At 40.3% G+C, this 23,187-nt stretch overlaps 1 protein-coding gene across 1 annotated transcript in view; it reads left to right on the plus strand.

Moving 5' to 3' along the window:
• ASCC3 (activating signal cointegrator 1 complex subunit 3) overlaps positions 1-23,187 on the plus strand; it is a 647,451-nt gene that overhangs the window by 101,942 nt on the left and 522,322 nt on the right. Inside the window, exons 7-8 of the mRNA XM_063443555.1 lie at positions 363-501; positions 4,890-5,015. Of these exons, the coding sequence (XP_063299625.1) occupies positions 363-501; positions 4,890-5,015 (265 nt within the window). The remainder of the gene's footprint in view (positions 1-362; positions 502-4,889; positions 5,016-23,187) is intronic.

Raw genomic sequence — 23,187 nt, forward strand, 5'->3', positions numbered from 1 at the left:
TTCACTTGCAGTAACATGTTTTCACTGCAGTTTTTACTTGTTAAAATGAAGGGGACAAAGCACCCAGACCTCCTGATTGAGTTGAAGTTGTCTGGGTGCCTACAATGTCCCTTTAATTCAGTTGTGTATCCCTTGTATATGGAGACATTTGACAATAGCATGACTTTATACTTTTAATAAGATTACTATTTTTGTATTTTGAAGAAGTCTGAATTATATTTCTATTCTGTGTGGGGTGTTTTTTTTTTTTTTTTACTTCCCAGATTTACAGGTGTGGATAGGATTTTTTTTTTGTTTTTTTTTTAATGTAGGTGGGACACCATTTCTCATTATTTCACCTTTTTTTCCCCCCATAACTTCAGAGAACAAGCTCTTTCCACTGTTAGACAAATGCCTGTCTTGGGAAGAGAGAGAGACTGTTGGGAAAGAATTCAATATCCAAATGTTTATGATTCATATGCTGAAGCCATGAAAACATCTGCATTTGTTGGTGGTGCAAAGGTATGTTAGAAGACAGAAAAGCAGTGATGTGTATCTACTTTCTAGTGACTCTAAGCCTGCTCAACAGAATCTAGTCTTTTAACATAATGCTTACTTATACCTATACTTAACCTATACATATCTGTGAGGTATAACAAAGTAAAATTACATATGTGAACTCTTTAAGGTATGGTTAAAAAATAATGGAGGGTCTTATGAAAAAAGGTTAACAGTCATAGGTGATATTCATTCATTGTTTTATTTCATGTTATGACACTTCCCCTTTATAGGGAAAATATTCCCATAATTTTTTTAAAAGCATTCCAAAGCTAATGTCTTAACCCCTTAACGCCGTTACGGCGTGCTATGCCGTCACAGGTTAAGTGGGCTTTAACGCCGTTATGACGGCATAGCACGCCGTAACGGCTTGCAGCCCCAGGAGGTAAGTTATACTTACCTCCGCCGCGATCCGCTTCGGGAGGACTGCCTCACAGCCCAGGCAGCCCTCCCACGGCAAATCAGGCCCCCGGGGGCCATGTGATCGCTCTCAAAGAGCGATCACATGGCCCCCTATAGCTGGCTGTGGATATGCCAGCAGGGGGACTGTTTGAAATATCAGACAGTCCCCCTGCTGGTGGGAAGTATAAAAAATAAATAAAAGACAAGTGTAAAAATAAATTAAATATATTTTTATATATATATAATATGTATATATATTATATATATAATATATATACATATTATATATATGTAACGTCATACAAAGTGTATTTTAATATTAATATAAGTATATATATTAATATTAAAATACACTTAGAATGACGTTACATATATATAATATGTATATATATATTATATATATAATAGATGTACATATATATATTATATATAAATACGTATAATTAAAATAATAAATAAATAAAATAAATAAATAAAATATTGAAACAAAATTTAATATAAATTATATATGCATATGTAATTTCATTCTAACTGTATTTTGTTATTAATATATATATATCGGTAACAAAATACACTTAGAATGACATTCTATATATATCTATATATATATAAAATACAAATAACCGCAAATATATATATATAGATAAATACATATAATTACATAAAAGATTACATTAGTATACACGTAGAATTTAAATACCTATAAATGCATATATATTAAAATTCTACATGTATATTTAAATAATCTTTTAACGTAATTATGTGATTTGATTAATTAAAATTTGATTGACATGCCTGACAACACAGGGAGAAAGTGCAGAGAATTTAATTTGCAAGCACTATATTTGACCCTGTAACTCTCCAAGACACCATAAAACCTGTACATAGGGGGTACTGTTTTACTCGGGAGACTTCGCTGAACTCAAATATTCGTGTTTCAAACTGGTAAATTGTATTACAACGATGATATTTTAAGTAAAAGTGAAGTTTTTTGCATTTTTTACAAACGAACGGCACTTTTATGGACTATATTATTGTTTTAATATGTTTTACTGTTTTAAAACACTAATATTTGTGTTTAGTGAAGTCTCCCGAGAATAACAGTACCCCCCATGTACAGGTTTTATGGTGTTTTGGAAAGTTAGAGAGTCACATATAAGGCTTGCATTTCATTTTTTTCACATTGAAATTTGCCAGATTGGTTATGTTGCCTTTGAGAGCGTATGGTAGCCCAGGAATGAGAATTACCCCCATGATGGCATACCATTTGCAAAAGTAGACAACCCGAGGTATTGCAAGTGGGGTATGTCCAGTCTTTCTTAGTAGCCACTTAGTCACAAACACTGGCCAAATATTCGTTTTTTGCTTTTTTCACACAAAAACAAATATGAACGCTAACTTTGGCCAGTGTTTGTGACTAAGTGGCTACTAAAAAAGACTAAACATACCCCACTTTCAATACCTTGGCTTGTCTACTTTTTCAAATGGTATGCCATTATGGGGGTAATTCTCATTCCTGGGCTACCACACCGTCTCAAAGGTAACATTACCAATCTGGCAAATTTCAATTTGAAAATGTAATGTTCTATATTTGACCCTGTAACTTTCCAAAACAACATAAAACCTGTTAATGGGGGGTACTGTTGTACTCGTGAGACATCGCTGATTACAAATATGTGCATTTTTTTGCAGTAAAACCTAACAGTATTATGACATTCACAGTTAAAATGTCAGACGGAAATGCAAATTTAAAAAAAAATCTTATTTTCTCACATTTTTTTTACTTTTATTCATAATAAATGATGTTCCATATATGAATAGTTAATGATAGATTAAAGCCCTGTTTCTCCTGAACAAAATGATATATAATAAGTGTGGGTGCATATAATTTGAAAGAGGGGAACTACGGGTGAACAGACATATAGCGCAAATTCCAGTTTTTGTTTACGTTTTGTTTTGATCAGAACGTGCACTATTGACTCCGTCCTGAAGGGGTTAAAAGCTAATGCAAAATAAATTATAAACAAAAATATACATATATCAAAGTTTCAGTGTACTGTTACAGGCACACCACGACGATCAGGGAGGACTTATGCTGGTGGAGATCGGGGATCCCTGCAAAATAGTGGTGAAAATTACATTCTGGAAGCTATCCCCTGTTAATATGGCACCTTCTGTATGATGCCAAAAGACACTGCTGTATAAAAGAACATATAGGGATTTAGAATTCAAAGTGAGAATTTAACATTTTTAGGCCAAAGTAACCTTACTGAAAGCATAAGAGGAATAGCACGATATTGGGAAAAACCTAATACATGGTCATAAATATGGTCAGAGAGGTAATGTGGGCATGACCCAAGTTTATTAGAAAAAAGATACATATAAGGTAAAGGCATCTGCCTAACAAAGGTAGAAACCCTCCTTACTGAAATTACCTTCTAAGTAGAGTCATTCAAAGGTAATGGCAAGGCAGCAAAAAAATTATAATAAACTTTATTTAAACAAGATTCTAAAGTTAAAATACGATAGATAGAGTAAAGTGAAAAAAAGGAGAGCAGGAGAAAGTGTCTTGTAATAATTAACAAGTATAAAGGGTATTGATAAATCCCTATAAGGGTTTAAAAAAATCTGTATAAAAAAAACCTAAGTGTGCTTCATGCACAAAACAATATGTATAGTAAAGCCTGAGAAGAGCAAAATGTCCGAGGTGCTCAGGATATCAGTTACACAGCAGGCAGCATACAGAACATGTAGCCTGTGTAGGACAGTAGGTGAAAAGATAGTCAAAGATAGGTAATGGCCGGTGGGGTTCTATGAATAAGACCCCTCAGATAGAGTAGTGGGAGTAGATGTGCATCTAGTTATATTGAGGCATAACTCCGCAATAAAAACAATGGCAGCCAAACCCCACTCCCAAACCAGCCGAGCTAATAATCCTCCGTAACTAGGAGGCTATCCAGAGAAATGGCTGGAGCTATCCAACCTAATCACCTAGGCTATTTGCTAAAAGATTCTATGTAGCTTGCCCTGCTTGTTTAACATAAAAAGTTGCAGCTAACACAAATGGATAGACAATGGAAGAGCTCTTGACAAAGGCAGGATTTACTGCCGAAACGCGCGTCGAGCTACTTAGTGTGCCGATGCACTTATTCTTTTAGTTCACGTTTCTTTTGAGGGGAGAATAGTTTGTCTATCCATTTGTGTTACCTGCAGCTCTTTATGTTAAACACGCAGGGCAAGCTACATAGAATATTTTAGCTGCCATTAAGCAGCAGATATTCTAGGTGATTAGGTTGGATAGCTCCAGCCATTTCTCTAGATAGCCTCCTAGTTACGAAGGATTATTAGCACAGCCTTTTTGGGAGTGGGGTTTGGCTGCCATTGGTTTTATTGGGGGGGTTATGCCTCCATTCAACTGGATGCACGTCTACTCGTACTACTCTATCTGAGGGGTCTTATACATAGAACTCCACTGGCCATTACCTATCTCTGACTATCTTTTCACCCACTGTCCTACACAGGCTACATGTTCTGTATGCTGCCTGCTGTGTAACTGAAAACATAGTTGACTTAGAGAATCTTTTCAATGTGGCTAGCTTGGCCTTAATTTGTCAAATTTACTTTTAATTCGCATTAATGAATAAGACTGATAGATTCTCTCATGCAAACGATGTACTTGAGAGTGGTTGAATATACAAAAGGGATTATCTGTGTTTTTTTGAACTAGTAGATTACATTTCCCATTGTTGACCGTGTCTGTGTAAATTAACCACTGATTTAATTATAAATTGAGTTTGTGATTCAGTTGCAATTTCTGACTGTCTTTATCATGAAACCAAAATTAAATGTGTATGGGAAAATAGTTTTGTTTTCAAAATGTATTGAATTTGGTTAAGCTTTCTGAGGTGGTAAATGTTATTCATTAACATGCTTGTTTTTACCCATTTTAGCTTTTACTGCCAGAAGGCATTCAAAGAGAAAACAATAAAATATATGAAGAAGTGAGAATCCCTCCAACTGAACCAATGCCTATTGGGTTTGAAGAGAAACCGGTATTCGTTAAAGACTTGGATGAAGTAAGTAAATTAGTGCTCAGTGAAAATTGAGGTTTCTAACACAGTAAAGGAGTTTAAGCATGCGTGGGATAGGCATAAGGCTATCCTAACTATAAGATAAGGCCAGGGACTAATGAAAGTATTTAGAAAATTAGGCAAACTAGATGGGCCGAATGGTTCTTATCTGCCGTCACATTCTATGTTTCTATGTTTCTACTTGTTGTGGATATGGTGTTTGAGGCCTTGAGACAGAATAGAATGAAGAGCAAGGGTGGGATGCACGATTAGGACAAAGAAGAATGGTGGGCGTGCAAACGTGTTGTCTAATATTAAGGAGTTTAACAAAAAGATCTCCCAAAACATAATAATGCCATGTACAGAATACATTAAAAAACTGCATGTACAGAAAAATAAATTGGAAAAGTGACATTAAAGAAGGTAACATTGGCAAAATAATTAGAATAAGTACAAAGAGAATGGTTTAAGAAGTCACACATGCACTCTGTTACGGAGTGTAGGAACTGAAACTAGTACTTTTATAGAAAAAGTAATCTCCAAATTCACTTTACTTTACTTTCTTCAGCAGCAAGTGACTTTAGATGGATTGATTAATAGCATGGTGGTGCAGTATTAGGAAGGCTAATGACACAGTGTTGGCAACACAAAGATAATTACATGAGGTAAACAGAATGGATGGGAGATGTGAAGCTGCTGGCCTTAAAATTAGTGTGCTACTAATGTCCCATTCCACAAAAGAACAAAGCAGCACCAAGGGAGCATTATATTTGTGTAAGAGCTTAGATTTGAAGAATACTGTTCGTGCTCTGTAGTTAAGTGCTTGGGCACGGTGTGAAATGTTACCTTACAGATACAAAGCATTCTGTAATATCTGTAATGTCCTTTACGTCCTTCGTGTAGTAGGTTTATTTTCTGCATCCTTAGCATCAAATCTTAGGTCATTTTAGAATATAACAATACTGTAGCACATGTTTAAAACCTGAAGCATCAACTTCACCTTTCTGAGGTCAATAGAATTACTATTGAGATGGTCATTGACAAATAGCATTGATACCCTGGTCATGAGAGAAAGGCTCAGTCTATTGTTTAGTTTAAGAATTATTTCCTGTCCTAAATTGTTTGTAAACTTCTATAATGGATTAAAAAAAACAAAAAACTTTATACTTGACATCCATTATTACTATCCTTATGGTAAGTCAATTCTGAAATGTATTTATCATATAAAAATATTAAAGCTTCTCTTCATTCTCATTAAATTCTGAACATGGAGAGACGCCTTCTATGGACGGATGATACAATTTTCCCATTGGCCATTTTTCAAAGAAGATATAAAACGGTGGCAATTAATCATCATGCTGATCACATACTTCAAATAATACATATTTATACAGCTTTCAGTAAGATTCACATTTACATTAAAAAAAAACCTACTATCTACGCATCCTTCTTCTTTACATGCACATATTCAATTGAGAGTAAATTGCAGTTCATCTAATCAATAAAAAGATTATCTTGCTCATTGAGAACTAAATCCCTGCGTATTAAAATCCCTTTGGTAAATATAGACACTTGCATTAGCTTCCCATAACTGATATAAAAGGATTTTGTTAGAAAAAAAAAATTAATAAGGTAGTAACTTGATTGCCATTTGTATATTTTTGACATCGATAACATTTGTGCCTTGGTTGTACCATTGCATTTAGTATTGCTCCACTGCGAAAATAGAGATTGTAGTTTTCTCCCACAATAAAAGATGTTTAAAGGAATGGAGCATTATGCAAACATGTGTACATACTTTTATCTCTTATAATTCTTTTGTAATAGAAGACGACAAGTAAATAGCATATGACAATAACTTATTAACTTAAGTTATCTCAGTACATAGTTAATTTTGATTTCTTCATATGGTAACTATTTACTGTCTTTATTTATTTTTTTGAAAATGTGTTTATTTATTTGTAGGTTCATCGTAAGTTAAATAGTAAGACTCGCAGGTCTGATCATGTATTTAATATTTGCATAACATAAACAAGGAAAACTCTGGATCCATGAGAGAAACATACATTTTGTAGGCCCATTGGCCAACTCGCTCACGTTATAAAGGGACTCGCAGGTCCGTATCGACTTTCTGGGGAGTAGGTCTTGTTAACCTCTCCCTACTGTAAGGAACATATCTGCTCACTTCTGCTATAACATTGAATTTAACAACGTAGTTTTAGTGGAACTCCAGGTGTCAATCTGAAGTGGGAGCTTGCACATATCACGTAGCTTATATTTAGTACTCTGGGTCTAGAATCCCCCCATAACTGTCACCTACGGCAGAGCTAGAGTGTTGTTTGGGTGTCCCTGCACCCCCTCTGTGTCGCCTGAATCCTTGTCTTAAGCTATTGTGTGGTAGGTGTTCTGTTTAGTATGGGTGTCTCTGTTGTACGCGGGTGAGTTGAGTTGTGCGTCTATCTAACTGCCAAACGTTCGTCATGCTTTACTATATTCCCGTCTAAGCGCCGGGTATCCAAGCCACAGAGTGTCCTGGAGCTCCGTGCCTTTGAACAGATGTCATTGTTTTTTGTCAGCCTCCATCTACAATTGTTCGTTTTGTTTATCCTTATTACTCTCCAGTTTATTATGTTATTTGTCTGTCTCATAATCAACCCGTCTGGCCTCGATCCCGGTGCCCCCGGGCCATGGCATTCAGGTAGGAGGGAGGTAAGGAAAGGGTTAGGAGCAGGGGGTAGTGGGCAATCAAGCTACATGGGGTGTGATTCCTCCAGCAAGGCTTGCGTCGGTCGGCACACCTGCCGTGTACTGTCTTTATTTTAATATTATGTTATCCTCTAATTATATAATGTATATACATGCATGACATACATCCCAACATTGAGACGTATGAGGCTGGTAGTGGTGAGCAGATCTAAGGGAGGTATTGACTGTGACATGACTTGTGTCACTAGCAATGCCCATTATGGGTCCTAGTGCCCATTCACAGTACAACGTCATCTAATTTGCACTTTGTTGCCCGAGGACAGTTGCTTGGTGTACCCAGATGTGGAACACCAGGAACTTAAATCAGGATGGTGGGACAAGAACGAAAAATGCTGACGGCCAAAATTGGGACTGTTGTGGGGCTTGATGTATGGGCATCTTTTCTCCAGAATGCTGTCATTATTCATGTATCTTCCTTTCCTCCGCAACCCCTCTTTGTTGGTGTTCCCCAAGGTACTGCTTCTACTGTTCTTAATCTATGCTGATTCCCGTGGTTAGCTTCCAATATCACTTCAAAGCTGATGGTCTGCAAATCTATCCATATTCTCCTGATCTTTCTCTTCTCCTCTTGAATCGTGTCTCCGACTGCCTCTCTGCTATTCCTAACTGGATGGCATCTTACTTCCGTATCCCCTTAAGGACATATGACATGTCTGACATGTCATGATTCCCTTTTATTCCAGAAGTTTGGTCCTTAAAGCGGCACTGTCATGCCGAATTCCGTTTTTTTTTTAACCCCCCTCCCGCCTCAACTACATCCAATCGACCCCCTATTCATCCACAAATGCCCCTATGCCCCCCACATTACCTATTTTTTATTCTTTATCTTCTGCCCCGATCTATATTCAGGGCGCCGCCATCTTTGTGTGGGTAGGTGAAGTCCCTGTGGGACACGTCATCTACCCACACTACACAGACTGTGAGATTCCCGCACATGCCCAGTGAAACATCTGGACATGCGAACGGGAATTTCACCTATTCATTCATTCATCAGACAGACGAATGAATGAATAGAAAAAATCAGACGAACAAACTAACACTGTGTATCAGTGTTCGTTTGTTTGTTCGGTTTATTACAAGGAGGGAGCTACCGGCGTGCAGCTCCCTCCTTGCAATATGTAAAGACAGAAGCGGCAGGGAGCTGTGCTCCCCACCACTTCATTAGCCCCCCAGGTCCCCTCCTCACTCTATGGGGGTCAATATGACCCCCATAATAGCACAAGGGAGATTAAAATCTCCCCAATGCCCCTACTCGCTATATCGCGAGTAGGGGCATGTCCACTAAACAGTGAGCAGCCTGTGGCTGCTTACTGTAAAAAAAAAAAAAAAAAAAAAAATTGTAATAAGGGGGGGACGGGGGACCTACTGTCCTCCCCCGCCGGCCCCCACCCCTGGACGGCGGGTGGGGGCCATAATGGGAATGAGGGGGGACCTACTGTCCTCCCCCCCGGCCCCCACCCCTGGGCGGCGGGTGGGGGCCATAATAGTAATAAGGGGGGGGGGACCTACTGTCCTCCAGCCCCCGGCCCCCACCCCTGGCCGGCGGGTGGGGGCCATAATAGTAATAAAGGGGGGGGGGGACCTACTGTCCTCCCCCCCGGCCCCCACCCCTGGGCGGCGGGTGGGGGCCATAATGGTAATAAGAGGGGGGGGACCTACTGTCCTCCCCCCCGGCCCCCACCCCTGGGCGGCGGGTGGGGGCACTAAGTAAATCCCCCCCCCCCATCAAGGTGACTAGGGGTGCCCAAGCCCCTAGTCACCCACCCCCCACCCAAATAAAAAATGCCCCTACCTACCCCCCTCACCCTAAAAAATAGTGAGGGGGGAATAAAATTGCTAACCTGTAAAGTAAAATTAAACTTACCATTCGACGTCTTCTTTTTTCTAAAATCTTCATTTTTCAGCCCCAAAAAAGGCCAAATAAAAAACCATCATAGCCGTCGAACTAAAAATAAAATAAAAAACCCGAGCGCAAAAAAAAAAAACCCGACGAAAAAGAAAAAACCCGAGCGCACAAAAAAATAATCCATCTTCACCCATGGAGGGCTCCGCGCAGACTGAGCTCCGCAGGGCGGGGCAAGGCTTATAAAGCCTTGCCCCGCCCTGCAATTAGCCTAAGAACACTCTGATTGGTGGGTTTAAGCCAATCAGAGTGCTCTTTGTCCTTTTACAAGCGTGGGAAAGTTCTTTGGAATTTTCCCACGCTTGTAAAATGACACAGAACACTGTGATTGGATGGATTTCAAGCCATCCAATCACAGTGCTCTGTGTCATTTTACAAGCGTGGGAAAATTCCAAAGAACTTTCCCACGCTTGTAAAATGACACAGAGCACTGTGATTGGATGGATTTCAAGCCATCCAATCACAGTGCTCTGTGTCATTTTACAAGCGTGGGAAAATTCCAAAGAACTTTCCCACGCTTGTAAAATGACACAGAGCACTGTGATTGGATGGATTTCAAGCCATCCAATCACAGTGCTCTGTGTCATTTTACAAGCGTGGGAAAATTCCAAAGAACTTTCCCACGCTTGTAAAATGACACAGAGCACTGTGATTGGATGGATTTCAAGCCATCCAATCACAGTGCTCTGTGTCATTTTACAAGCATGGGAAAATTCCAAAGAACTTTCCCACGCTTGTAAAATGACAAAGAGCACTCTGATTGGCTTAAACCCACCAATCAGAGTGTTCTTAGGCTAATTGCAGGGCGGGGCAAGGCTTTATAAGCCTTGCCCCGCCCTGCGGAGCTCAGTCTGCGCGGAGCCCTCCATGGGTGAAGATGGATTATTTTTTTGTGCGCTCGGGTTTTTTCTTTTTCGTCGGGTTTTTTTTTTTTTGCGCTCGGGTTTTTTATTTTATTTTTAGTTCGACGGCTATGATGGTTTTTTATTTGGCCTTTTTTGGGGCTGAAAAATGAAGATTTTAGAAAAAAGAAGACGTCGAATGGTAAGTTTAATTTTACTTTACAGGTTAGCAATTTTATTCCCCCCTCACTATTTTTTAGGGTGAGGGGGGTAGGTAGGGGCATTTTTTATTTGGGTGGGGGGTGGGTGACTAGGGGCTTGGGCACCCCTAGTCACCTTGATGGGGGGGGGGATTTACTTAGTGCCCCCACCCGCCGCCCAGGGGTGGGGGCCGGGGGGGGGCAGTAGGTCTCCCCCCCCCCCCCTTATTACTATGATGGCCCCCACCCGCCGGCCAGGGGTGGGGGCCGGGGGGGGAGGACAGTAGGTCCCCCCCCCCCTACTACTATTATGGCCCCCACCCGCCGCCCAGGGGTGGGGGCCGGGGGGGGGAGGACAGTAGGTCCCCCCCCTCTTATTACCATTATGGCCCCCACCCGCCGCCCAGGGGTGGGGGCCGGGGGGGGAGGACAGTAGGTCCCCCCCCCCCTTTATTACTATTATGGCCCCCACCCGCCGGCCAGGGGTGGGGGCCGGGGGGGGAGGACAGTAGGTCCCCCCCCCCTACTACTATTATGGCCCCCACCCGCCGCCCAGGGGTGGGGGCCGGGGGGGAGGACAGTAGGCCCCCCCCCCCTCTTATTACCATTATGGCCCCCACCCACCGCGCAGGGGTGGGGGCCAGGGGGGGAGGACAGTAGGTCCCCCCCCTTATTATTTTATTAGGGCCCCCACCCACAGCGCAGGGGTGAGGGCCAGGGGGGGAGGACAGTAGGTCCCCCCCCTTATTATTTTATTAGGGCCCCCACCCACCGCGCAGGGGTGGGGGCCAGGGGGAGGACAGTAGGTCCCCCCCATCTTTAACCCCCGCGCAGGAGGGAGGGGGGGTTATTAGGTGTTTTTTTTTTTTTTTTTTTTTTTTTACAGTGAGCAGCCACAGTTACTAGACATGCCCCTACTCGCGGTATAGCCACAGCAATGAATAGGATCGGAGTTTCATTCATTAGAATGAAATTCCGATACGAACAAAGTACCGAATTGCATCCTAACACCAATGGAGAAACTCTTCTCATTCTGTTAGGATGCAATTCGGCAGTTTTGCCGGCGTTCTGTCTAAGTGACAGGACTTTCGGCAATACTGACAGGAAGCATTGTGGGAACTGGGAGGAAAGCTAGGGATCATGGGAAAATTGCTCTGACCAGCGGAAATGAAGCACACTTTGCTCCTCCGCTGGTCAGAGCTGGTCAAGCGGAGGAATCCTCCATAAGACAGAGTCCCTACTTTGTCTTATGATTTTAAAGAAAACTAAAGAAGAATGGAAGAAATGAATAACAGATCCCGAGAGAGGGGGAGAAGAGGAAGAGATTGAGGAAAGGTAAGTTCGGCATGACAGTGCCGCTTTAAGGGGTTAAACTCAGTTGCTACAAAACAGAACAGTTCTACCTCACAGTATTGCTTCCTTGGTGTTCCTTTCAATTCCAAGCTCCCCTTCAGCCCTCACAGCCAGTCAATTGCCAAATCCTGTTGCTGCAATCTTAAAAACATAACTCACATCTGCCCCTTCTTAGCAATGGATGTGGCTGAAGTGCTCATTAGTACACCTATCATCTCCCACTTGACTACTGCAACACTGTTTCTCACTGGTATTACGTGCTCCCAGCTTGCTCTGCTACAGTCTGTAATGAATGTTGTGGCAAGGCTATCTACCTGTCCCCTCACACCTACCTCCTATGTATGTCCTACATTGACACCCCGCTAAAATATAGGGCTCAATTTCAAATTCTGTTCCTCACTTACAAATATTTTCATAACACTGCTCCTGTTGACTTTTCCCTACTAATATACAAGTATGCCCTATCCAGGCCATTACACTCTGCCGAAGACCTGCATCTATCCTCTCTTTGTACTTGAATCGCTGACTCTTGCCTTAAAGACTTCTGTAGGGCTGCCCCATTTTTGGGAACTCTCTTCCCTGTTCCATTCCTTAAAAAAATCTGTGTAAATCTCTTCAAAAGTGTATATAAGTTACACTGTTAACAGTTTTCTCTCCTGCAACTGAATCATCTAAAAATAAAAATAAAAAGCTTTCATTATTAACTCTTCCAGCAACCTACTTACCCATTACATGAAATAATCTTGCTGTTGCATCTTGTCATTTTATCCCACTCACCTTAGATGTAAGCTCCTATGATCAGGGCCCTCAGCACCTTCTGTTCCCGTACATCCAATGTGTCTTTTTGCAACTGCTTGCTTATTAGTCCAGCTATTGTACAGCACCGCAGAATTTGTAGGTGCTTTATAAATAAAGAAATTCTAGAAAAAAATATTTTTAAGTGCAATATATAGAAAAATTAGTTTTGCAAAGATCCACTATGACAAGGTGCATGGTCTGGTTCATACCGTATTCTATCCAAGGTATGTCGGAAGAGGTACCACATTCTGAAGCAAATAACCAGGGAAAGATGTCTATAACATTAAAGGGGAAGTGTCACTTCATGTGAATTTCCACATTGTTTTCTTATACCTTATATTTAAATATGTGTGTTTGCGTGAGCTCTGAAAAATAAAATAAAATTAAATGAGAACCTCACACTGTTCTATATTGAAATTGAGTGGTTCCATCTTGGCTCACTGTCAAACATTGTGATAAACTATGCCCTATGCACCTCTCCATCAGCATAGAGAGAGGAGGAAACCAAACCAATATTTCTATTTTTTTATCCTCAAACACAATTTGTTCTCTGTTGCGCCAGGACTTAACCAAATTGTGATCTGAATTAGTTTTATTATATATAGTTAAGTAAAAAAAAAAGTCATGTGAAAGAGAGAGAACAAAAACATTATAAGATTACTAGTTAAAGGCGATTTTTTTTTTAAAATGGTGTATTTTCAAGAGCAGTGGCAGTTCTAGTTTAAAATATGTCTGAAAAAAATCAAACATTTGAATAAAATAAAATAAAAAAGGGTTGTTCTCAGAAAAAAATAGTAACTGAAATAATTCTATTTTTTCATTTAAAATGAGTGGCGAAGATTAGCTTGAATAAAGCTTCATCCGTGCTCTGAAACTACAACTCCCAGCGTTCTTAGTCCTTACAGAGTATCATTGGATTTATTGTTAAATGAATGCTGCAGAACATCAGGTTGGCTAGCCCTAGGATAAGGTAAAAGAAAAAAAATAATCTTCCCATCTTAATAATCACCATCACTGATAAATGGCTGAAGCTTTTTACCTAAAGTGGGTGCTCGAGCTACGATTTATTTCTTTGTTACATGCCATTTCCATTTCCTTTTACTTACAGTACATAATTAATGACCTAAATAAAAAGTGGATTTCTTTGCTTAATGCATAGGAATTATTACAAAATCAATAAACCCCTTTCTTTCAGTAATGTTTTGTTGCTTTTATAATTTTACCAAGTAAGCAGGGTTCGCAAAGTTAGACACATTAGTGCATAAATTACCATGTTTATACTATCCTTTAGAAAGCTTAGCAGTTAATATCTCTATAGTTCTGCGGTCATAATTTTCTCTGGGGCCCGCATAAAGGTTTTTTATTTCTGCTCTTATTACCACATGCCACTTTAAACGAACAATTAATTGAGCCCAGCTCGTGATCATTAGCCATGTTTGCTTCATGGATGTGTTCAAATGCGCAACAACTGAGACATCCTATGAATTGTGAGCTGGGAATGATTCAGATGGCATAGGTAGTATCCAAAATAACCTATTTTCTGTCATCTTTACTACTACTTCATACATTAAACCTTATTACTTTGTAAGAATGGTCTATTACTTAAAGCTGAATGGATTTTAGAAATTGCATCCTGCCGTTTTGCAGCCCATTTCAGCAAGGAACGTGCATGCATAAGTCATTTAGTTTCAAAATATATGTCTCTGTTTTGTTTTTTTTTCTTTATTTTTGCCAATATATATCTACAAGGTATCCATAACCATAAATAGCTTAAAAATTAATACTGCTTTTCTTACTGTGGAATGTATTCATAGAATGTGTATGTACACACACACACACACACACACACACATATATATATATATATATAAAAGTAGATGTTTGTGTGTATATCTGTGTGTGTATATGTTATATACATCAATATAGTACGTGTTACAGTTGTAATGATTCATAAATATGTTATTTAGATCTGTCTCTTTTGGTTTGCATTGCTTTATTTTCAACTAGTATGTATGCAGTATACAGTTAAAAAAAATATTTTACATTTTTTTTTTGTCAATCTGTATTTTATTGAGGTAAATTAGATAGGGTACAGAATAGAGAGAGGGAAACGTGCATTTATAATACAGTATAGGGTTCAATAACAATGGTATCTAACATTTCCTTAGTATTTATACCTCTTTTTTTAGATATTATGGTTTAATGTTGCGTTTGTAATCAGGTTCAGTCAATATGTAGTTTAAGTCGCTTAACATTAACTAGTTATAAGGGATTAAGTGCGCAGGCTTTGTATAAAATAAACATGCATATGACGTCCCTAGGTACACCAAGATTCAGTAACATAGTTAGCAGAGTATCGTTTAGTTATTAAGCTAGGTCAACAGCAGTACTATCATATTAATAAAATTAAGTGGTCGCTATGTAACAATGTTTGATTGGATGAACCATGCTAGGGAACAATAAGATAACCGGAACATTTTTCGAAAACATAACTGTCGTGATGGTAGGACAGGTTATTAGTAAACTTGACTTGACTATCATACTTAATCAGCATGCTGAGTTGCACGGTCATCATAACTGACTAGGGAATGGCCTGGGGTCTGAGGCTGGGTGTGTAGTCAGTGGCAATATGTGGAAAACAAACACATGTCCAGACATTTATAACAAGCAAATAGCTTAGCTAGGTCGTTAAGATTTAGAGAATAAAGTAACGTATAGCATTATTATAGGTTATTTTTAACCGCTATTTAAGTACTGTCAGGCTGGGGTTTAACTACACGTCCTTAAGGGGACATGGGTACCTTGCTCGAGGGTATGTAGCACGGTCAGCCAATACCTCGGCTTGGCTGGTCCATGTCTACCCCGGGGTTTCCCCTGGTTGCCTGGGTGTTGGCACCGCTTCTCTGGAAGGTCCACATGGGAGCAGCAGGGTGCGGATGGGTGTCGGTCGCCCTCCAGCCCCAGGTCGGTGGGAAGGCCTGCACTTTTATACCACTGACTCGGTTTCTCTGTGAGGCCGGGTCATCCCTTTGTCGGGCGCCATGGGGAGCTCGGGTGTCTTGCCGCCGCCTGCGACGGGCTCTCCTCCGGCGATGTGGTCGGTGCCTAGGAGAGTTACTCCATGTGGTCTTCGGCCTGGGAAGGCATTGTGGGTGGCCAACAATGTTCTCCTCAGTGAGGTGATAGAGGTTCTGGGTGGTCCGTCTTAGCTTACGGGTGCCGCACTTCTGCCGCTGTGGGGAAAGCTTTGGGTCCGGAGGCAGGTCACTGGGCCTAGCCAGGGTCCTACAGACGGTGCCTGTTACCGTGGCTTGCGGTCGTGAGGCAGGCCGTGGGCGGGTACGCCTTGTGTCCCTCATTCTTGCTTGTCTGTGCAGGTGTGGTTTGTTTTGCCGCCATATTGGAGCTTGTTGTTGTGCGGGCTCCGGGCGTATGTGTCTTGAGTCCGGCAGTCGCTTCCGTGGCGGTTCGGCAGCCGAGTAGGTCTGGGCTGGATGGAGCATCCTGTCCTGTAGTTTCTGCCAAAAATTTTGAAAGATGCTCTCTAGCCTGGCCGCATATCCCTGTTCGTCCTGGCTGCAGGCAAGCCGCGTGGTCGCCGCCATCTTTGGTGAGTCTCTCGGGCCACCGGCGGGTTTCTGTGAACCTATTATGGCTGGGAGGACTCCCAGTAGTGGACCGGGATCACCCCCACCGGTCCATAGGGGCGGGGGGGGGATGCGGGATACCCGCGTGTGGCACTCAGCTCTCGGGTCACTCCGGGCTGGGAACTCGGCCGCTGCTCCCCGCCATTGCGCACCCGGCCACATGCCTCCGCGGGTGTTGCCTGTCGTCCGTGTACGGTCCGCATCACCGGTTCACCGTGTGGACTGAGTGTCAGGTCGTCGCTTAGGGTCATTATATGCCGTTTCATGCTGTTTGAAGGTGTCTTTTTAGCCTGTTTTTCATAGCTTAGTCAGGAGCTGCAGTTAGGCACGTCTTCCCTCCATGGCAGTCAGGCCCCGCCCCCCTTTACATTTTTTTTTATTCTTTTCCAACAAATTTTTCAAACAAATTTAAAGGAACACTTTAGGGTCAGAAATAAAAACATGAATTCCTGACCCTATAGTATTATAACCACCATCTAGCCCTCTATGTCCCCCCTTGCCTCCCTAAATATACTTATATTCAAGTCTGCAGCTGCTGCCTCTGCCAGTGATCTGCCTGCATGCCTGACTTCATCAGAAGTGATTCTGTGAGCCAATCACAATGCTTTCCCATAGGATTGGCTGAGACTGTCAAAGAGGCAGATCAGGGGCAGAGCCAGCACAAGTCAAACACAGCCCTGGCCAATCAGCATCGCTGCCTAGAGATCCATTGAATCAATGCCTCTCTATGAGAAAAGACCAGTGTCTGCATGCAGAGAAAGAAAACACTGAATGTCAGTACTCGATAGTGTACAGCACTGCCCCAGGAAGCATCTCTTGTAGCCATCTGAGCAGTGGCCAATAAAGTTATCACTAGGCTGTAATCTAATCACTGCATTTTCTCTGAAAACACAGTGTTTACTGCAAAAAACCTGAAGGGAATGATTCTACTCACCAGAACACATACAATAAGTTGTAGTTTTTCTGATGACTATAGTGTTTCTTTAGCAAATCTAAGCATAAACATCATTTTCTGCAAGTGCAAGTTTGGTACACTGTCTTTACACTTTAATTTTCTTCAAATTTACTTGACCTATTTTGGTTTGTAATTCTTTTGTGTACGGGGCAACACCTGTATAACTATTAAGTTCTTAACTACTAGTTTCCAAGTAAACAGTATTTTTTGGAACCAATAGTGAAACAGCATTCCGGGGAGGTAGGATCTTGGAAAGTAGTTGATGACTCACATTTGGTAATTAATAAAAGATAATTATTTCATTGGTAAAAATGCAAGCACCACTTTAGGTTTATTAAGGACTTTATTTATGCACCTCTCCCTAGGTTTGGAAAGTTGTCAGATCATAAAGAGATTGCATCTTCATCTGAATATTTTTATTATCATTATTATTATTTATTTTATTTTTCCTTCCCATACGATTAAAAATGACATGTTTACAGCTGACGTCATAAGTAAGTTACAACCTAAAATATGTTTCTGAATTTCATACTTATTAGTCTCTTACCTGAGCATAATATACAACCTGCTAGGCTTGCTTTTGCACCAATATAAACAATCTAAGCTGGTGAAAAGAAGTTCAAATCAACAGATGGGTGTTTAAAATAAGTTTTAAAATTAATAGTAAAAGGAAATAACCCAGTGGAAAGTGCATTCACACTAAAATCACACACCGATGTGTGAAAAGCCATATTCCAGTCTCCAGTATAAAGGTAACGATTTATTCACACACAAAATACTTGAATAAAACACACAAATCATAGGATAATACAGTTATATCAAAACCGTATACAGATTTGTTATTGCTGATAATTGAGCACTATCAAAGCACTAAGTACGCTTTATAGCAAATACAGCCACCTGCATTCTTCGGCCTTCAGTCCAGGCTCCAGATGTAGTGCAATCCTGCTGCCCACAAAACGCCAACAAAAGAAATTGATGGAGGAACAGTATTTGGCACAGTATAAACAAGCTAAGCTGGCAAAACTCAGTTCACACACAATTAATGATAAGTCACCTTGCCAGAGTGTAAACGCTGTCTGCAGACATGGTAGCTTATAAGTACTTTACATCTGGAGTCAGCTCTTTGAACGTTGACTCTAGCTGTCTTTATGAATCAGATGTTTTGGCAGCTTGGTCAGTTTAGTCAGTCAGTTTAACTGTATACCACCTGCAGCCTATTTCCCCTCCATTTTTTCCAACAATGCAACAGGGTCAGGTTGAAGTTCTCCGTTCCCTTGCTCTGTGGACTAAGCCTCAAGCAAAGCCAGAAGCCGTCTTTGCTTAGTACTCTTAGAATGCATGGTTCATTGAAGAGCGAATGTAAGGAAATTGGCTACAAACGCTGTCCTGAAAGGCCCAGTTGGTGGCAAAGAAATTGAACTCAGAGACTGCTTGTGTTGATTCCTATAATTTCCTGTGGTATGACAGTAAATCCCAAATGGAGCAGAATGTATGCCTAAAGCTTTTTCTCAGTGAAGAACATAATTAGTGGTCTGCCATAGAAAGTGAAAAGCTGGTATTGCTAAAATTTTATATAATTTACACAGTGTCACAGGAAAGCTTCTGATCGTCATATAATTTATTTTTTTATGGCAATAAAAAAGTTCTAAAAGACCTCACTATTTCAATGTTCAATAAAGATTTAAAGCAAATTTAAAGGGGTAGTGTTGGTTTTAAATATTTTTTTCTCATGCTCTTGAACAAGACGGAAAAAAAAAATGGTAATGGAGAGCAAATAAAAAATTATGTATTTATTAGTTTTTCCAAGTTATTTTCCTAAATCCCTAAAATCCTACCTTTTCTGCAAATTGTGCAGCTCAGCTTAGCCACTTCTTTTTTTTCCCAGCCCACATTTACTTGTTCATGCCTGGTGGCTAGTGGCCAATCAAATGATTCCCCTAGAGAAGCATTGAGGACACAGCGGATACATTTTGAAGCTATACAAATCATACATGTGATAGAAATTTAAGGGACACTCCACAGCCCTAATAAAAAAAAAATGGAAAAAAATTATAATAAAAAAAATATATATAACTGTTAGTAGATATACCATAAATTGAAACATGCATTTTCCTTCCACATGTAATGGTGGAGGATTGGATTGAGGGAGAACCTGGCCTCGAATCTGGAATGGAAGATGAGTTTTTGGAATGGGGGCATGAGGGTGTCGGGATAGGAACAGGTGTTACACTTTTTATTTGAGTAGCCCTATAACTTAATGTCAGGATGTTATTTTCTATGTCAGAATTTCTCATTTCTATACAATGTGCTTTTAAGAGAGCACACACAAGTGCATTCCTAATGCGTAGAGTATTTTGAGACGAGTTCTTTGGCAGATGTTTGTATGCTGGTAACAGACCTTCAGGAATATCACAGTAGTTTTCAGGCCCTATTTTTTTTTTTTTACAATTTGAGAAATACTTTCATCATTACTGCAGTAATGGAACATTTGTCAATACCATACACATTATCCTTTGATTTGACAGCTCATTCAATGTACATTTCAGCATTACCTCAATAGTGATAGATTGGTCGATTTGATATATCCTTTGCTGTGACACTGCTTTCAATATATATATCATTATTTTTTCAATATTGATCCATTTAACAACAATATTTACGTTGATATAAGCTGGGCGTACATGGGATATCTAGTTTAACCTATTGTGTATCCTAATACTCAATACTTTATACCTGTGTTGAGCTTTTTAATGATGAGAGATATGCATTTTAGAAACTCAGAGGTTGAAGGTTGTAACCGATGTAATAATAATGTACAACAATAGAATCTTGGGTCAAACAAAAACTGCTGGATAAAGTAGACTGTAATGTGTTATACCACTAGCTTTCTGTTGTTCACAATAATTCTTGTTATGCTTCCTTTGCACTTGGATAAATTTGTATTTCTTGCTTGGTGGTAAGAGCATAGGGCGAATGTAGATATTGTCTCCATCTAACAGATTTAATTTCCCACCATTATCTGCTTCCTACTTATCTAGACCTTTGTAAGTTCCCTGTTCTTGAACATCACCTGTCTGGGTTTGAATCAATTCCTGTGTTAAAAGTTTTTTTTTTTTTTTTGTTATAAAAAGGTCAGTAGGCTGATTATGTGAGCCACATACTTTGTAAAATAATCACTGTCAATCAGAAACATCCACTCAGCATAAATTGAAAAAAGCTGAATGAAACCATTGGAACAGCCTTATAGGAATGTCAGAAGGAAGGATTTATATCCCATAAATGTCATCACAGCAACTATCGGGGTAATTTAACAGCATGTGGAGAAACCACAGAGCTAGACAAAACCCAAACCTTAACAGCTATAACCCAGAAGGTGTTCATATTAATATACTGCACTGTGCCTGTTTTATCTCTTTCACTATTATTTCAAGTGAAAAGATGAAGCACTTACAGAAACAATTCCTGGCTCTCATTATATTTGTAGGTATCAGCACATAAAGGCAAGTATAACATGTGTTATACTCTTAAAAAAGTAAAAAAAACAAAGCTACTGTGCTATACATTAATATTCTGTTAAATTGATTGATAATGGGGAACAGTTTAAAAAGGTAATGCAGTGTGTTCATAGCTCTAAGCTGAAGAAGACATAATGGTATATCTATCAGCTATGTCCCCATATACACTTTTATACTTTATTTTTTGTGTGGACAGTGATTTTTTGGGTCTGCTCTTTTTGAGACATGGTGAAAAAGAGATGATGGAAGAGTACATATTAAGGTTTTCTCTAATATTATAGACGAAAGCCAAAGTATAGTTCAGAGAAATCATAGCGAATCCCAGGTTGACATGCTGACCTACAGAGCAGCAGTGTACTAAAAGTATGGCAGCACTAGTATGGAAAAAAAGTCAACTGCAAAATTTTATTTATTCTCCAATGGGAGGGAAACATGCAGTACTGACACTCTACTAAGTAAAATAGAAATTACGGTAAGTAAAATGACAGTACTGCAAACAAGTGGGATATAGCAAGAGAGAAATCAATAATCCACCGCCTAGAGCACCTTTTGCCCAAAAGAAGCTTTTGAGGAAGAGGATATATCCAGCCTGTAATGTTTTATGAAAGTATGCAGGGATGACCAAGTTGCAGCTCTGCAGATATCTTCCGGAGATGCCGAAGATCGCTCAACCCATGAGGTTGCCATCGTTCTAGTGGAGTGAGCCTTAACCGGGAACGGAAGAGAGAGATTACTGACCTTATAAGCCAGTTTGATGGATTCAATCAGCCATCTAGCAATAGGTGGTCTAGAAGCCTCTTTACCTTTAAAAGCGCCTTGTAAATTGATGAACAGATGATCTGATTTTCTATGAGGAGCAGTGCAGAGGAGATACGCTTGTAACACCCTCTTAACATCCAAGCAGGACCATTTTCAAGATTGAGCTTGGCATAAAGAAGGTAAAATTATGGGTTCGTTAAGGTTTTGTCTGGAGAGAACTTTCGGCAGAAAAGACTGCTTTGGGTGAAAAATTGTAAACTCAGAGGAGGATGAAAGCGCTTGCAATTCTCCAACCCTTCTAGCGGAGGTAACTGCCACCAAAAATGCTGTTTTCATTGATAAAATCTTCAACGGTATAGTATCCAATGGTTTAAAAGGAGGACTGCACATAGCCTTAAGAACAATGGACAAATCCCATGTGGGAAAAAAAAAGAAAATCTTAGAGGACGTTTCAGAAAAACAGCTTTAAAAAAACCTACGAATGAGCCTGTTGGATGCCAAATCTTGAAGCAGGAAATAGCCGAGGACTGACACTTAAGCGTAGACACACGAAGACCGGCAGAGAACCGGTCTTGCAAAAAATGAAAGGATACATGGAACAGATGGATTGAAAGAGAAACAACACTTGTGTGAACACCAATGCAGGAACTTCTGCCAGATCCTGAAGTAAATCTTGTTTGTAGATCTGCGAGTTCAGGACAGGAGAATATCATTCATACTGTCAGACACGCCCTGGGCTTTAATGATTATCCTTGCAGCAACCATGCTGCCAGTCGGAACATCTTTATGATCTCCACCGGAAGATCTTTGTTTTCCAGAAGGTCGCTGGAACAAGGGAGTTTCCAACAGGCCATTGCCAGCTCATCGATCTTGGAGAACCAGCTCCTGTGTGGCCAAAAAGGTAAAATCGCCAAGATCCTGGCCCTGTCTGATCTTATTTTCTGCACAAAGCAGGGGATCAAAGCTACTGGAGGAAAAAGATATGCCATGCTGAACTTCCATGGCATTGAAAACCCATCCAGGATGTAAGGAGGAGCTTATCTCAGAATGGAAGCACATTTTTTAACCTTTGCATTTCTTCTTGTGGCCATTAGATCGATATTTGGTAGACCAAAGTGCTTGACCAGCTTTGCAAAGATGAGAGTGAAGAGACCATTCCGACTGTGTCCAACTGTGTCGGCTTAAATCGCCCGCGATAATATTGTCGGATCCCTTTATGTACGTTGTGAACACCAATGCAGGTTCTTCTTACATCCATCTGGGAGCGGAATTGCACATTCACTACAGCACAAGTAGGCTTTTTGTGCACTGGGGCTGTCATTTTCTCTTTATCCGTTTTTTTTCTCGGAGATGCAGGACTGGACATATTCTGGAAAGAACATAAGAGAAATATTAAAATATCCAAACGTGCATTATAAATAACATGATTTTTTTTTA

This window comes from Pelobates fuscus, chromosome 2, assembly GCF_036172605.1.
Source record: "Pelobates fuscus isolate aPelFus1 chromosome 2, aPelFus1.pri, whole genome shotgun sequence".
NCBI lineage: Eukaryota > Metazoa > Chordata > Amphibia > Anura > Pelobatidae > Pelobates > Pelobates fuscus.